This window comes from Odocoileus virginianus, chromosome 28 (genome assembly GCF_023699985.2).
Source record: "Odocoileus virginianus isolate 20LAN1187 ecotype Illinois chromosome 28, Ovbor_1.2, whole genome shotgun sequence".
NCBI lineage: Eukaryota > Metazoa > Chordata > Mammalia > Artiodactyla > Cervidae > Odocoileus > Odocoileus virginianus.
In genome coordinates, this window is record NC_069701.1 from 22,494,118 (window position 1) to 22,508,948 (window position 14,831).

The 14,831-nt window shown below is 50.8% G+C and overlaps 1 protein-coding gene across 9 annotated transcripts in view; it reads right to left on the bottom strand.

Moving 5' to 3' along the window:
- The window catches only part of NAV2 (neuron navigator 2), a 783,526-nt gene that overhangs the window by 62,762 nt on the left and 705,933 nt on the right, over positions 1–14,831 (bottom strand). For 5 of the 9 annotated variants that reach the window (XR_011484330.1, XM_070457299.1, XM_020910136.2 and 2 more), the window contains 6 exons: positions 14,158–14,296; positions 7,306–7,597; positions 5,863–6,565; positions 2,431–2,898; positions 1,706–1,771; positions 303–347 (listed from right to left, as the gene is read on the bottom strand). Coding sequence is in view for 8 of the 9 variants with exons in the window: in XM_070457299.1 (XP_070313400.1) it covers positions 303–347; positions 1,706–1,771; positions 2,431–2,898; positions 5,863–6,565; positions 7,306–7,597; positions 14,158–14,296 (1,713 nt within the window). In the remaining variant the exon portion in view is untranslated. The remainder of the gene's footprint in view (positions 1–302; positions 348–1,705; positions 1,772–2,430; positions 2,899–5,862; positions 6,566–7,305; positions 7,598–14,157; positions 14,297–14,831) is intronic. The other 4 variants (XM_070457298.1, XM_070457297.1, XM_070457295.1 and 1 more) reach the window with 3 other exon arrangements.

The window sequence follows — 14,831 nt, forward strand, 5'->3', positions numbered from 1 at the left end:
ACCCACTGGCCCCAGAAGTAGCCATAACTGCTCTCCGGGTTTGCTCAGGGATCGCTGTCATGAGATGGTTTGACCACAGTAAGCCTTAAAGAGCACAGCCCCTGCTCAAGCAAAAGAAGCCGACAAATGGAGCGATGAGAACAAGAGGGTTGCGAGGAGAGCCGTCGTCCACAGGGTCCTGCCACGTGGGCCCAAGCAGGGACCCCCAGCCCACCCGCACCCTGATCAGCCATGAGCAAGTCACACAGCCAAGCCCCAGAGCCACAGCAGATGGCACGGATGCAAGGAGGAAACACAGATACCTGAGTCCTTTTTTAGGCAAAGTGTTCCTATCAAGGTGCGGGTCACTGTAGGAAAGTTAAAACAAACATGAGAACCTCAGGGAAGCACAAGGAGAGCAGGCAACGTGAGGTGGGAAAGGCTTGGGGGGCCTAGAGATCCGCAGGAAGAGACTCACTTCACCGGGGAGAAGTCCATTGCATGCAACACAGCCACAGCGACGGGGACAAAGGAAACCGAGGCCTGTGCTCACTCCTGGGCGCCTCCAACCCCAGCATCGGGGGGCCCGAGCCACTCGGCCCCAACTGCTCCTTCCTCTTCCCCGGGTTCAGAGCTGTACCCAGGGGCTGCCCCCACCTTGAAGCAGCGCCCAGGCCTGCCCCGGCCCGTCGCCCATCGGTACCGCCTGTGCTCAGGGCTCCCTGCACCCGTAAGCACTCTGGCCCACCCCCAGATGCCTCCGGTGATGACTTCAAGTGAAAGAAGGGACTTGTTGGACGGTTTCAAGAGGCCAGCAGTCTGCATATTTGGAATTCATCTGTAACAAGTGGATTCCGGATCCCTCTCAGCTTTCGAGGCCCTCATTGCGTGGAGCTAGAAGCTGAGCCTTGGGCAGAGCTGGGGCATGTTACAACTTGCTGGCTGACAAAGTCACAGCATTCAGATTTCCAAAGACGGAGGTTTAAAGGCTTGGTCTGTAAGTCCGACCAAAGCAAAGTTTTTGCTGTTGACACGGTGAAGAGGGTTTTCGCTAATTTTTATCCCCCCTAGCATGAAACAACATCTGCTTATTATGTTTGGCCAAGCCACAGCTCCCCCCCACAAATTCAAGGTCAATAATCCATCTCTGAGGCCCACCCACAGGGCAGCTGGGGGCCAATAACACTCCCCATGTTCTTCTTATCTTTACAGAAAATGGGGATCCAGAACACAATGGCCTGCGAGACACAAACTGCGGCAGAAGCCTTGGAGAGGGCAAAGAGCCAGCTGCGTGGGGAGTGGGGGTGGCGGGGAGACAGAGGTGAGGGCCAAGCTGCGTGGTGGGTGGTAGGTCACGTCTGGGCCTGGAGCGGGAAGGGAGGGAGGCGAAAGGGCGGGAAGCTAGGGAGCAAGGAGCATGCCACGGGGGAAGCTGACATGCCAGTGAGAGCTTCTGCCGCCCCTTTTCAGGTGGCAGGTTTGAGCTTCCTCCCCAAGCTGGGAGGGGAGGGCGGGCCCAGCGCACCTCTCCCGGAGCTGTGTGGACAGCGGAACCGACCCTCACGGGCATGTCTCGGGTTGGGGTGGGGGTCACAGAGTACAACGGGGCCACGAACACAAGCGGAAGCCGCAGGCCAACAGCCTCACACAGAACATCCGGCTCGACACAGGGTGGGGCAGAGGACGCTAGAGGCTCGGTGGGGCCCCCGGCCTAGGGTGTCATTACCTGTCCTGTTTCCGGGGCAGAGTACTTCTGCAGAACTTAGGGCTAGCGGCGGGGGAAGAGAGAGGGCTAGAAGGCCAGGCAGGTGGAAAACAAGAGAAGGAGCATTAGATGGGAAGGAAGGGCGCAGGGCGTCACACACAATGACTAGAACATTTTGCTCATTCCCAGGGCTGATACTGGCTTTCTTCCCCACGTGGAGAAGGCAGACATGTTATCACGGCTACAGTGAGATTCGAAGCTCCGAGGAAGACTCCGGGTGCGTGATCTCCTATCACTCCGCCCCGCAGCCCCTTCGGTAGGAGGGTGTTTGCCACGTCGACTCAGCTACTTAAGGAGTACCCCACCACGCACTCCGGGGATGCAGCCGCCACCAACTCGGCCCGCACCATTACAAGGGCAGGGAAAGAAGCAGGTGATGAACAAACAGGATAAAAAGGAAGGACCTCGCAGGTGGAATGCTGTTTTAAAACGGAAGCATGAAATCTGCCCCCAGGAGACTTGCAGCAACTCCACGCGCTGAGAGTAACCACAGTGAGAAAGATAACAGGAAGCAGAGCCGGCTTACTCCAACCCAACCTGGCTTTCCCCCGGAGAGACAGCAGTGATCCGACAGACAGAGATCACCCAGCAGAGGTAAACACCACCTGGGCTTCCCAACATAATGTCTGGACTCTCGGAGGGGCGTCTTTCGGGGAGATAAAGGCAGCCAAACGCACAGCACCAACCTTTCCGACAGTGTGGTCTTCACACTGTTGGTTCTGACAAAGGGGGTGAGGGCGTCGTCCTTGGAGGCAGCGATGAGGCCCGTGGAGGAGTTGTGACTCAGCGCCCCTCCGCTGCCCAGGGAGATGTCAATGGACTCGCAGCTGGTGTGGAGGCTGCTGACCGACTGGAAGCCCAGGCCGTCCTTGCTCACAGCCGAGGAGCTGCTGGCATTCGTGCCCCAGGTGAGGCTGTTGGAGGGGCCCGAGTGGGCAGAGCTGGGGCTGGAGGCCAGCGGGGACTGGGTGCTGTCCACGTTCTTACTGTAGAGAGGGCTGCTGCTCCCGCTGCTCAGGACGCCGCTGCCCGAAGGGGACTCTAAGTTACCCTGCTGGCTCAGGGTGGCATGAGGATTGGAGATGACCACCGAGTTTTTCATGTTTTCAGCTGTGGCGATGGGCACTTGCTTGGTAGGCTTCCCACCAAAGAGTCTGCGAAGAGACAAAGGGTTGTGTGGGTTGAACACCCAAGGCCAGGGGGCGCTGGGCTGTCAGAGGAGGCTGGGGCACGGAGCCAGTGAGAGTCCCTGCGGAAGGAGGCGGGGTCCTTCCCAGGGCTTGAGGCAGTCCCCCTGGGAAAGGTACAACGGGCCAGGTGCTGGCGGAGCAAAGGCTCCACCTTCAAGTTCTAGGCTGCCGCTGAGATCCTGGATCTGAGCAAAAGGGAGACAGGCAGTAATCTTCTACCGGCCTATCCTTCGCTACTTCAAGATCTTGCTTCTCTTTCTTTACATAGAGTAACTAGAAACTGCCCCTGTCCAGGAAACATCTAGAGGGGAAAAGAGTTGTCTTAATCACCTTTGTATCTGTGACCCCAGGCACAGAGCAGGCCCTCGTTTATGACAGTTCAGCTCCGAAGGATTTGGTTTCTCTGATCTCTGAGCAAACATGCAGCATCAGGAACAGGAGTCTAGATGTGGAGGCGACCTGGTCAACGTATCCTCCAGATTAATTCTCGCATGAAAGCCTGGCCTGAAGGAGGTGTCTTTTAGGGCCAGAGAGCGAGTGTTGCCCAGTGATATGTACAAACCCTTCAGGGTTCACAAGATGTGAAGACACGCCAGGTATGAATGGTGTCTCTGTGACAGACACACAGAAACGCCCTTGCACGTCATCTCCCCCACTGCTCACGACCAAAAGAGTACCGCCAAGGACAGAGGGAATGGCACAAATACTCCCCTCTTCCGTTGGCAGAGAGTTCTCTGGTAGGATGGAGAAACTACCTTAAAAGTCAAAGGACAGTCTGTGCTCTTATAACAATGGCTTTATTCCATCCACTAAAACTCTTATGAAACAGGTATCTCAGAAAAGAAATGATACCCACTACATATTACGATGATAGGTTGCCTTTCACCCAGCTAGTCAAAAGTCATGTAAATTTGACCTTCTATCTTCTCTAATGGAGAAGAAAATGGCAACCCACTCCATTGTTCTTGCCTGGAGAATCCCCTGGACAGAGGAGGCTGGCAGGCTACAGTCCATGGGGTTGCAAGAGTTAGACACAATTTAGTGACTAAACCACCACTACCATCCTCTCTAAACGGTCCTTGTTATTGTTTAGTTGCAAAGTCGTGTCCAACTCTTTTGCGACCCCATGGACTGTAGCCCACCACACTTCTTTGCCCCTGTATCTCCCAGGTTAGAATACTGGAGTGGGTTGCCATTTCCTTCTTCAGGGAATCTTCCCACCTCAGGGATTGAACCTGCGTCTCCTGCTTGGCAGGCAGATTTTTACCACTAAGCCACATGGGAAGCCTAAACAGCCCTTACAAATCTCAATTACTATAGAAATAAATAAACATAATCAACCCTCACTACGATGTCTGGTGACAGAAGAACGCTTTCTGCCTGGTGACAGAGAAAGAGCTATTCTGTTGCAGAACCTTGGCTTTGGAGTGCTTATATACCTGCAGTGACAGGGGCCTCACTACTCTACTCTAAAGGCTAACTGGCTTCACTGCCAAGCACGTCCAGTTGTTACAAAACCAAACTCGAATCCACCTTTTCCTGATTTGTACGCATTGCTCCTAATCCTACTATATGTAACTACACAGAAAAAGTTCAGTTTTTTTTCTGCTAGTCCTTCACACCATTTGAAGAGAGCTATCACACTTCACCTAAGACTCCTCTCCTTCACATTAGTGCACAATGAGAGAATTCAGAACACCTTAATAATTTAGGAAAAATGTAATTGCTAGGAATGGGCTGAAAGGTGCTCAGTTCAGAGCCTAAGAAGCTGCATGCATTTTCAAGTATTCTATTACACTAGCCTCAGGGTCTAGTAAAATGCCTTTGTAGCTACTAAAGGAAATCTATAATACCAAAGAGCGAATATTACATATTATACTTGAGGCAAGAAGCAGAGAAAATTTCCATTTACAAGGCAACCTGTTAAAACAACAAAGAACAGCCCAAAAGGACCTTCCCCTGAAAAAATAATCATTACTGAAATTCTAATAATCAAGTCTAGACAAAGAACAGTGAACTGCTTCATTATACCTTTCATGTGGAATGCTTCTTCTGAAAGGCTTTGCAAACATTCCTATCCATTCCCAAATATGTACATGTGCACATAAGTTTTGTTTTTCCACTGCTAAATTTTCTATCCTCGGGACTTACTCTTTCCTGAAAAGGTAGGATGAACTGTGCCCTATGAGGCAGCAGTTTTAAAGATGGTCCACTGTATATTATAATGAGGCAAAAAGTTGTATACACTGAAAGGAAATTCTATTTTTCAGAAATGCTTCTGCTTTAAGAATTGTTTTTTTCTTTTCTATAAAGGAAGCTAACATTTCAGAGACTAATTTGGAATCACGCACGCAGTATAAAAAAACGTGTGGGGGGGGGATACTGGATTATTTGGGGAAAAGATCAGGCCAAGATCACTATCTGGCATAATGATGAGGAATCTGAGTTACAGCTTTAAAAAAAAAACAAAACCTATTTCCCTTGAGCCCCTCATCTAGATCTAAGGGTATATTAGGAACTCATCGTCAATGGTGACTAATTTTTACTGGGTACTTACTATGGGCTATATATGGCTACATAGATTAATGGTCACATAGATTAATGGTCGCAGGTGGGTATCATCATCCCCATTTTACAGATGAAGAAATGGAGGCAGAAGTATTAAGAGAGGTTACATGGTGGCTACATAAGATGGACCTAGGATTCAAACGCAGGATGATTGATTTCAGAGGCTTGTGTTTTTCACACCAACATGGGAAAATACTCAGCTGACTGCAGAACTGCTGGCAGCATTCGACCAGCTTTACTCGAGGACTGAAGCGGAGAAAACCAGAGATGCTTTCAGCTAAGAAACAGGAAATTTATGAATCCAGGATGCCATTCCACATCACATATTCCAGTTCCACTCAATGCAGTTTACCCACTTACCTGCGGAGCGTGGGAGAGGCCACATCAGGGTACTTGGCCCCTGGCTGGAGAGTGGCCTGAGCTGCGCCAGACACAGGCTGGGGTGCCGGGTTCACCTTCACCGAGTTACAGGAAGCCACGCTCTCGTTGTCGGAAGAGATGCCTTTCTCCTTATCAGTCTGGTTCACCAGACCTGGCAGGGAGCTGCCCAGGGCTGTTTTGGAAGGCTCCCTCAGCTTGGGCACCGGCAGACCTGCTGACTTGCTGCTGATGTTGGAATCTATGCTGCTGGTACTAGACCTGTTCCCGGCCCCGTTTCGGCTGGTGGACTTACTGGGCCTTGGCAGACTCCGGTACTGTAAGTTCGTCCGGGAGCTGAGAGACAGATACCCATCGTCCTGATTCTGAGCCCCATCCATGCTTGTCTTCCGACCGGTGGACCGACCGACAAGCGCGGATGACTTTGGGATTTTGCCCAGTGTGGCCGACCTGCTGGTGACAGTGGCCCCGCTGGCTGTGATCATGGCCAGACCAGCGGCAGAGCCACTCTGTTTCTTGAACCCAAAGCTGTTGGTGTTGGCGGTGGGTGTTCTGGAGCTGCTGGGGAGGGGCTTCTTGGATTCATCACCACTGCTGCGGCCAGCATCTGATGGGGAGCGCTTCACCTGGGCAGCTTTGGGTGACAGCCTTCCTTTCTCGGACACTTTTGCATCGTCTGTTTTTCCTATGACAGAAATCAGCAAAGTTAGCCTGCAAATTAAGAAGCCAACTCAGTCAACTCAGGCTATTTAAAATTCTCCCCTACTCCAAAGAACTACTTTACTTTCTCCTGGGGGGAAGCAGTCCCCATGGGAGACAGAGGAGAGAGCTTTTTATAAAGATAATCTCATCTATGACTGTCACCATGGGTCTTCAGGAGATGTCAGTGATTTTCCTCATTTGCAAAGCAGTCTACATTTACCCAGAATAGAGCAAAGCCAGCCAATCACTGACACGTCTGGGAAGGAGACCTTGTCTTTTACTGACCATTCTCCCTCTATCCATTAAAAACGTGTCCCTAACATTTTCAGTGGGTATCCTACCTTCCTGCAAAAACTCTGCCCTTGTTTATACATATCCTTAAATCACGGGCAATACTGACTCAGCATATCAACAGCTCATAACCATGTGCCCTTGAATAGTCTTCACTGGGTATGTTAACTCAGAGCCTGCCCATGCTTCAATCAATTGAACACATCTCAGCAGCTCAACCATCTTCAACTTTAAGAGGCTCTCATGTTCACAAATTTCCACTTGGAAAAAGGCAAAGATATGAATCTTTCTGAAAGCTGGCTAAGAGCAGAGTCCAAACCCCAAGAAGTAATACCTGAGCATTTACAGGGACTTGAAAACATCAAGCCCTGCTAGCGTGACTGCTTTTCCGTGATAAGTGTGCACGCGAGACAGTGCGCGCCTCTGACTCACCAGTTCCGGGGGTCTTGAGTGTGCCTGCCGGGGCAGTCGGCTTCGTCCTTGGCATGGTGATGCCGACCTGAGCCGTCATACCTCGCCGCCAGGAGCCTGTCTGTGAAATGACGGGGTTCTTCTTGCCTGACGTGCTTTTGTCGGACTCATCAGACACGTCAGACGGATTCCGCCTCCACTTCGACCCTGGCTCCATCTTTATGCCGCTGTCTGAGCCCCCGTCTGACTTCTTGACATCCTCGCTGGACCACAGGGAACTCCTCTCCACCTGTGAGTGTTTCTCGGCGTCAGTCTGTGAAGGAGACCCTCTGAATCAGTCTTTATCAAACCCCAGGCTAGGGAGCCCCTCACTCTGGAGCAAAAAGGCCCATGCCCTGGACAAGTTAGGGGAAAAAATAACATGCCCACTTTAAAATATTTAAGCCTTTGTACCTGTTTATCTTGTTAGGAAGCCTGATTTGTTGGGTCCAAGGAAAGTGAAGAATATGAAAATGTCCAAGAAGGGAGTGAGGGAGGAGAGGAAAAGGAGGCAGAGGAAAAAGAGGGAAAGATCGCCATGCAGGAGAACCAGGTGACAGGGCTGTGGCAAGAATTCAGCCCCTCAGCTCTGCTCCTTGGCGACATGCCTCCTCTCACTCCGGCAGCCCGAGCTCTCTGCAGCTCCCAGCCCCGCAGCCCAGGTCTCCTTTGTTCTGCCGGCTCCTGAGCACCACAGTCTATCACATGGCGAGTCTAACACACAGAGAGTCTAACACAGACAGCGAGGAGAGACTGAGGCCGCTAGCTCCCCTCAAATCAGGGACTGAGAGGCTGAGAAGTCACGTCCCCGGGTGCTAAAAGGCAGAGGGTGCCTGCTCCCAGCCCAGCTCCGTCCATCTGCCACGGCTTGCTCCTCTTGTGGGATTCTGTGCGGACAGGGGATATAATTAGCCAGCTTTCTTTGGAAGAGGCCTGACCTCCTGGCCATGGAGCCCAGGAGGGGACAGAAGTGTGATGTTAATGATTTGCTGCAGTTAAAAGGCATAACTTGCTAACCAGAAAGAAAGCTCTGGGGGCCTGCCTCGGGGTTGGGACCAGCCCGAGCAGATTTCAGCAGGGAGAAAAGCAGGGCACCGACCAGGGTAGGGAGCGGAGGTCAGCAACACTGGGGGTGGCTCCCCTGAGAAACAAGTCCCGTACGTGCCATACTTCACGACCAAGAGTGGGCAACGTCTGCAAGGCAGGAAATCTAAATGACCCCCTGGCCAGAATCTGGCCTGATGCCTGTCACTCGAGATGGGTACTGATCCTTCAGGGAATACACTGGCTGAACGGGAACAAAGCTCCATACAGACAAGCAGCCCAAGTTCAATCACCTCTCTGCCATCACTACAGCCTCCCACCTCTCTCCCATCACTACAGCCTCCCTCCTCTCTCCCTCTGCCATCTCCCGGGTACCTCCGGTTACTCGACCATTCTTCAAACGTGCTGAAGTTCTCGCTAGGCACGAGGCACAGAGAGAGGAGGATAGACACATTCCTGGGCTGTGAGAAGCTCATCATTCAGCTGTGGCAAGGGACACAGACAGAGGTGTGCCCACAGCCGATGAGCTCGATCAAGGCTCGATGATTAAATGAGCGAAATCAGTGAACACACGCTTCTCAAGCTATCGCACGCTTTAACAAAATGACCTCATCTAATCCCGACCTCCACCTGGTCAAGGAGGGTAAGCAGGTAAGTATTATAGGACTGTCTTCATCTTCATCAGTTTTACAGAGGAGCAGAAACTCATGGGACTTGCTCCATGTCCCAAGCACCCCAGCCTGTGGTCCTTCCTCTCAAGCTTCCAGGGTATTCATTCGACCAGAATTTCCTCCATACCCATGGTTTGCCAGGCACTGTGGTGGGTCTGAGGGTCTGTGAGTAAGATTGGATCTCATCCCTTCTGAAGCTTATGATCCAGTGAAAGAGGCAGGGCTTGGAAATATACGATAAATAAATGGAAAAGGACAAAGAGTCTGAGAGAGAATTACAAGGACTGATGTAATTTAGATGATGATGATGGGGATAGGGAATGGTAGTTTGGTAGGGCCTTTTTGAAGATGTATCCTAAAGAATGAACAGAAACTTACTGAGAAAAGAGTTTAAGGGAAGGGCTTGCCAGGTAGGGGGAAGAGTACATGCAAAGGTCCTGAGGCAGAAAATATCTTGGCTTTGGAAACATTCACTCAACAAATATTTACTTGATACCACTATGTATCAAGCAAGTTTTTAGGTACCAGAAATACTATACTTAATGAGAACAAAGTACAAATCATTAACCTCCTGGAGCTTATGTTCAAATACATTCTAACACATTCTTTTATACACTAAGAGGTACTAAAAACTTAGCACAAACTACATCCTGGGGGTACTGTATTAATTATTCTTTTAATTCCTATACCTTATTTTCCCTGATCAAATTATAGTGATGCTAATAGCAGTAGCAATAACAATTAAAATTTATCACACATTTACTGTGTGCTAGCACTGGGCTAAAGTGCTTTACATGTATCATTTAATCTTCACCAAAAAAAACCTGTGAGGAAGTTTCAGTTCATGAGAAAGCTGAGGCACAGAGTGGAAAAGAAGACTGCCCAAGACCACACAGTGCAAGGATTCTGGGGAGCCTGCGTGCAGAGCCCATATTTTAGCCACCAAGCTATGCTGCCTTCACAAAGGATAAGCCCAAGGACAAGAGGATGCTGCATGGTCAGGGCACCTAACACAATACCTACTCTCAGAAACTTTTCTTTCCATCCTGGTTGGTCAGTGGTTCCCCAAGTCCAATTTTCGAGCAGCTCCCGCCTCTGGGTGGGACCCCCAGAATTCTGATTCCCTATCAATGGCAGAGAGAGTGCACACATGCCCAGTCTGACTACAGCTTGAATACCCCACTGGAAGGAACAATCATCCAACCATCACAGCCCCAAGAACACGGTCCAGGGTGGAAGCTATCCCAGCTGCTCTTCTGCACTGCAGCATGTGCCCCGGGACACTATGCTGGCTTTGAGTTCACATCCCCTCCTGAGCTCTGGGCCAGATCACATGGTGGCACCAGGAGGGATAAAAAGATGAAGAAGGGCCAGCCTCTCTGTTCCAGAGCTTAACACAGGAGGGCCAGCAAGACGGCCACGTGGAGATGCACTCTCCCTTTGCCAACTGTTCTCTTCTCCAATGGTACCTCCTTTCTGTAGATTTCCCTACTGCCCCTACCTGCAAGTCCATTTACTCATTCAATAGTCAAGAGGGAAGCGGAGAGACAGCCACATTCAAGGAGGAAGAGGGCCTGGAAGATGGGAGAGTTCTTCCCTCGAGAGCCTGGGCTCCTCAGGGACTGTGGAGAGGGGGCCAGTCTTCCGAGTGAGAGAGTGGAACCCAGGCACTGGGGAGTGAGCTACGGCCGTGGGGTGGGATGTGGGGGGGAAACAGGGCCTTGGGCTCTGACAGACTTGTTCAAGGACTAGGTACTGCCCATCCTGTGCCGTGTGTGACCCTGGAGGAAGTGGCCAAACTTCTCTGAGATTGCAACCTTGTGCATGAAACAGGGATGGTAGTCAGACAGGCGCCTCAGAGAGCTGACAGTGGCTGGCACAAGGTCAACGTGGAGGACCAAGCGTAGCTTTCCATCACCAAGTGTCCCGCCTCTGAAAATCTCCAGCACTTTAACATTTAACCTATTTTTGTCTTGCATGAAGGTAAATAGGGAATTTGTCTTTCTATTATTAAGTCTGTCTCTAAAAAAGCATGTTCAGATAAAGTATGTCTGTATCTCTCTCACACTCAACCTTCAAGATAAGTCTTAATTACTGTGATTTTTATGGACGAGGAGGCAGAGGCTTGGAGAGGTTGAGCTCATCCAAGGATGTCACAGAGCTGGGAGCTCAACCCTGACTTCAAGCCCATGTTTTTTTCCCTGTCACGACAAGCAGCCTCCCCAACTTTCCTGGAGAAAGTCGAGCAAGAGGCGGTCAGAGCTCAGGCCAGGGGATTCTCTGCCTGGCATGCTGAGGAGCAGGGAGCAGAGGTCAGGGCTGGGTGTCCCCATCGTGTGGGGACGTGTGGGTCCCCGTCAAGGACCGCCCCAGTGCTCCTGAGCACCCTGGAGGAAACACAGACAAAGGGGACTTCCATCCCCAAGGATCGCCCCTCCGGTACCCGGCTCCTCTCTCACACAGCTAAACGAGGCTGCTGCTCAGGCTTCCAGGCGATAGCTTCCCTGTTCCTGAGATGCTGGCTGGTCCTCAGAGGCTTTTCATACATGAAAACCTAGGCAGGCCAACCTGTCCTCAACCTGCTTTCCCGACACATCGGACCACTTCTCCCTGCCTCTGTGTGTCTTGCCAGGGACGGTCTGTGCTGCCGTCTGTCCAGGGAAACCAGTGTGTGACGGGAACCTGAATGAGCCCTGGGAGGATGGTAGCGCACACCTTCCCACTGCCTGACGCTGCCTGGAGAGGAGCAGTGGTCCTCAGCTGTCCTGAGAGTGGTGCAGGGGAGGAGGAGAGAAGGAGGCAATCTATGGGGATCACATCCTCAGGGATGCGCCCTGGACAGGAACAAAGGACTACCAAATAAACCAGCTCAATAGGAATTGTAGTAACTGTGGGTGCAAGTCTACATTTTATTCTGGTATCTACTTAGTTTTATTCAAACATTTTAAACTCAGGTTGTTTTACAGCAAAAATAAATAAATAAATAAACCAGTCCAATGAATAGTAAACACCTTACAAGCCCTTGACGTTAACTTTCTGCTCTTGATCAAAAGATATGCTTGTGTCGTATTCTTGAAGCTTTTCTGACATAACCTTTGCTAGATGAAAGCAAAGAGCTGGTCAGAGAGGAGGGGGCCTTGGCATTAACCAAATTCAAATGCATCGTTTGTAAACCCCAGATGTTTGCTCTGTGTTAGTGTGGAAAATAGATTCTAATTCCAGCTCTGTGGGAAGGGAACAAAGACAAGGAGACTGTTCTGACAGTGTTTTGTTGGCTCAGTGAACATCTCAGGAGCAAGCTTCTTCCTGCTTTGCAAGTGAGCAAATCTACTTTACAAATCTTTTTCTCTCTCCTCTCTGTCTCTGTCTGTCTTTCCTTCTCTCTCAGTTCCACAGCTCAGTATCTAAGGACAGTCTAGAAGCTTGATTGTGATTACCTTGAAACTAGAAGGAGTCTCAAAAAAATCATTTAGTGTCCACAAAGGAAGGAAAAGGGTAGGTATTATAACATTTGGCAAGTGGTAGGAACACAGTCTAGCTTGGTGTCTCTAATCTGTATCTAGCAACTAATTAAACACTCATCACTTGGGTGGTATGGCTAGGTTTTATTAATCAACTTTTAAAAATTGAGGTATACCATTCATACACTAAATGTACAATCTTAAGTATGTAACTTGAAGAAATTTTATGAAACTAACATATTTACATAAGGACCACTCAGATTTAGACATGGAACATTTCAGCACTGCCTCCCCAAACCTTTATGCTTCCTTTTATTTAGGCACCTTTTTTTTCCCCCCCTTAACAACCACTATAAGCCTCCCTCATTCACCAACAATAATTAGAAACTCAGGCTAAAAATGAAAACTCAAGAAGCCATAGGCAATCCCAGAAGCAACACCTCACAGATTTCATCAGGCGGTCTATGTTTACATTTCTGTGGGACAGAATTACTCCCACACTCTGACACATCCTTTATTTAGCCCTGTCCTCAAAGAAAAAGATACCTTTGAAAGCAGAGAGACTCTGAAAGAGGCTCCTATCTGTCCAGAGGGAGAAACAGCAGAGAAAGGAAGTGGATATGAAAGGAAGGGAGCGAAAGAAGGGGGACGTGCCAGCCCTGCCCTCACAAGGCCCCTCGGGGAGACTCTGTCCCCGCCGGACCTTCACAGGGGTTTGCCTGAGGCCGCAGCCCCCACGGGTGGGAGGGACTCGTCATGAAAAGGATTCCAGCCCCTGCATTCCCGTGTCACCACGGCCGGTCAGTCCCAACGCGAGCGAGCAGGCGTGAGGATGGTAACTTCGCTTGTCCACTGGTAAAATGGGCTTATTAGAACCAACCCCTCTGACCGCGAAGGGATGCTGTGAACGCAAACAAACACACCCACGCAAAACTGCTCTGGAAGCACTGCCTCTGCAGGGATGAAGCCTCAGTGACGTGGCACAGTTAGGTAGGGTGCAGCTGGCCGACACACTGGGGCATGGGCGCCCTGTCCAAAGTGCGTGAGTGTGGGGCAGGGGAGATACTTGCTGGTTGTGGAGAATGCAGATTCTTCAAGAGAAACCAGAAGCTCACTTCTTATGTGACATAATGAACTTATAAGAACTTGAGAGATACTGTGGGCCAAATAAAACACACTGGCAGGATAGGACCCACAGATCAACAGTTCCCAACCTCTGGTTGGTTGGGTCTTCTGGGGCCAGGGCTGTAACCCTGCTCCCACCCCCGTGGTTCTTGAGGCCCATGCCTGTGCTGTGGACATACATTCCATGCTAAGAATGGCCAATGTAGCCCAATATTCCTGTTGTTGCTGTTGTTTTCTAAACAGATGATAGAACTGAGGTCCAGGAAGGAAAGGTGATTTTTGCCAAGGCCACGACCATGAGAGCAGCGAGTGCCCCCCTCTCCTATTCCGAGTACCCCGTTGCCCAACCCCATCTCCCTGCAGGGAGAAGACACAGTCAGGAGACAAGAGAACAGGCAGTGAGCAGGAGGCTGGGCCTCATCTCACAGAGCTGGGGACTCTGCCCACCCTAAATGGCTCCCTTGGCCCAGAAGCCCAAGGCTCTCCACTGGCGGGGGCCTTGGGAGGTGCCTGGGAGGATGCCCGTTCCTTACCTGCACATCCAGGTTCTTGCGCGAGGAGGCAGGCGTGTTAGCATAGGAGCTGATGGAGGAGCTGGTGTTGATGTCATCCGTGCTGAGGTTGTCTATGGTGTCACTGATCCCGCTGCTGACGGAGCTGCTGTCATCCCAGCTGCCAAGACAAACACACCCTGAGCACGTCACGCTGCACCAGCTCAGCCTGACGACACAGACAGACGAGTACCATCCCCGAAGGCTCCTGGTGCACAAAGCCCCAGACAAAGCACCTTTGCCTCTAACGTGACTCATCTTCAAGGGGGAAATCCAACTGTTTCCGTCTGGCAGCTGGGGAAGTGGTTGATAGGTGTCTTCCCCTAGAAGGCGGTGCTTTCCTGAGCAGAGCTGACTAAACACATACACACTACCTACCCCATCCTCGACATCACCTGGGGAGCTTTCAAAAGCCAAGGGCTACCTCCAGAGACAGAGGAGGAGCAGGGGGCTTGGGACTGGAGCAGAAAGTGGGCAGAGAATAAATCATCCGGAATGTCCTCCCTGCGACTCGGAGAGGGAAGAGCTGCTGTAGGAATTCTCTGGACCCCACTCCTGGCACAGAAAGCCAAGAGAAGGGAAGTGCAAAAATCAGCAGAACCCACCAACTCTACTGGCAGTTCTAATAACTGGAGAAGGGAATGGCAATCCACTCC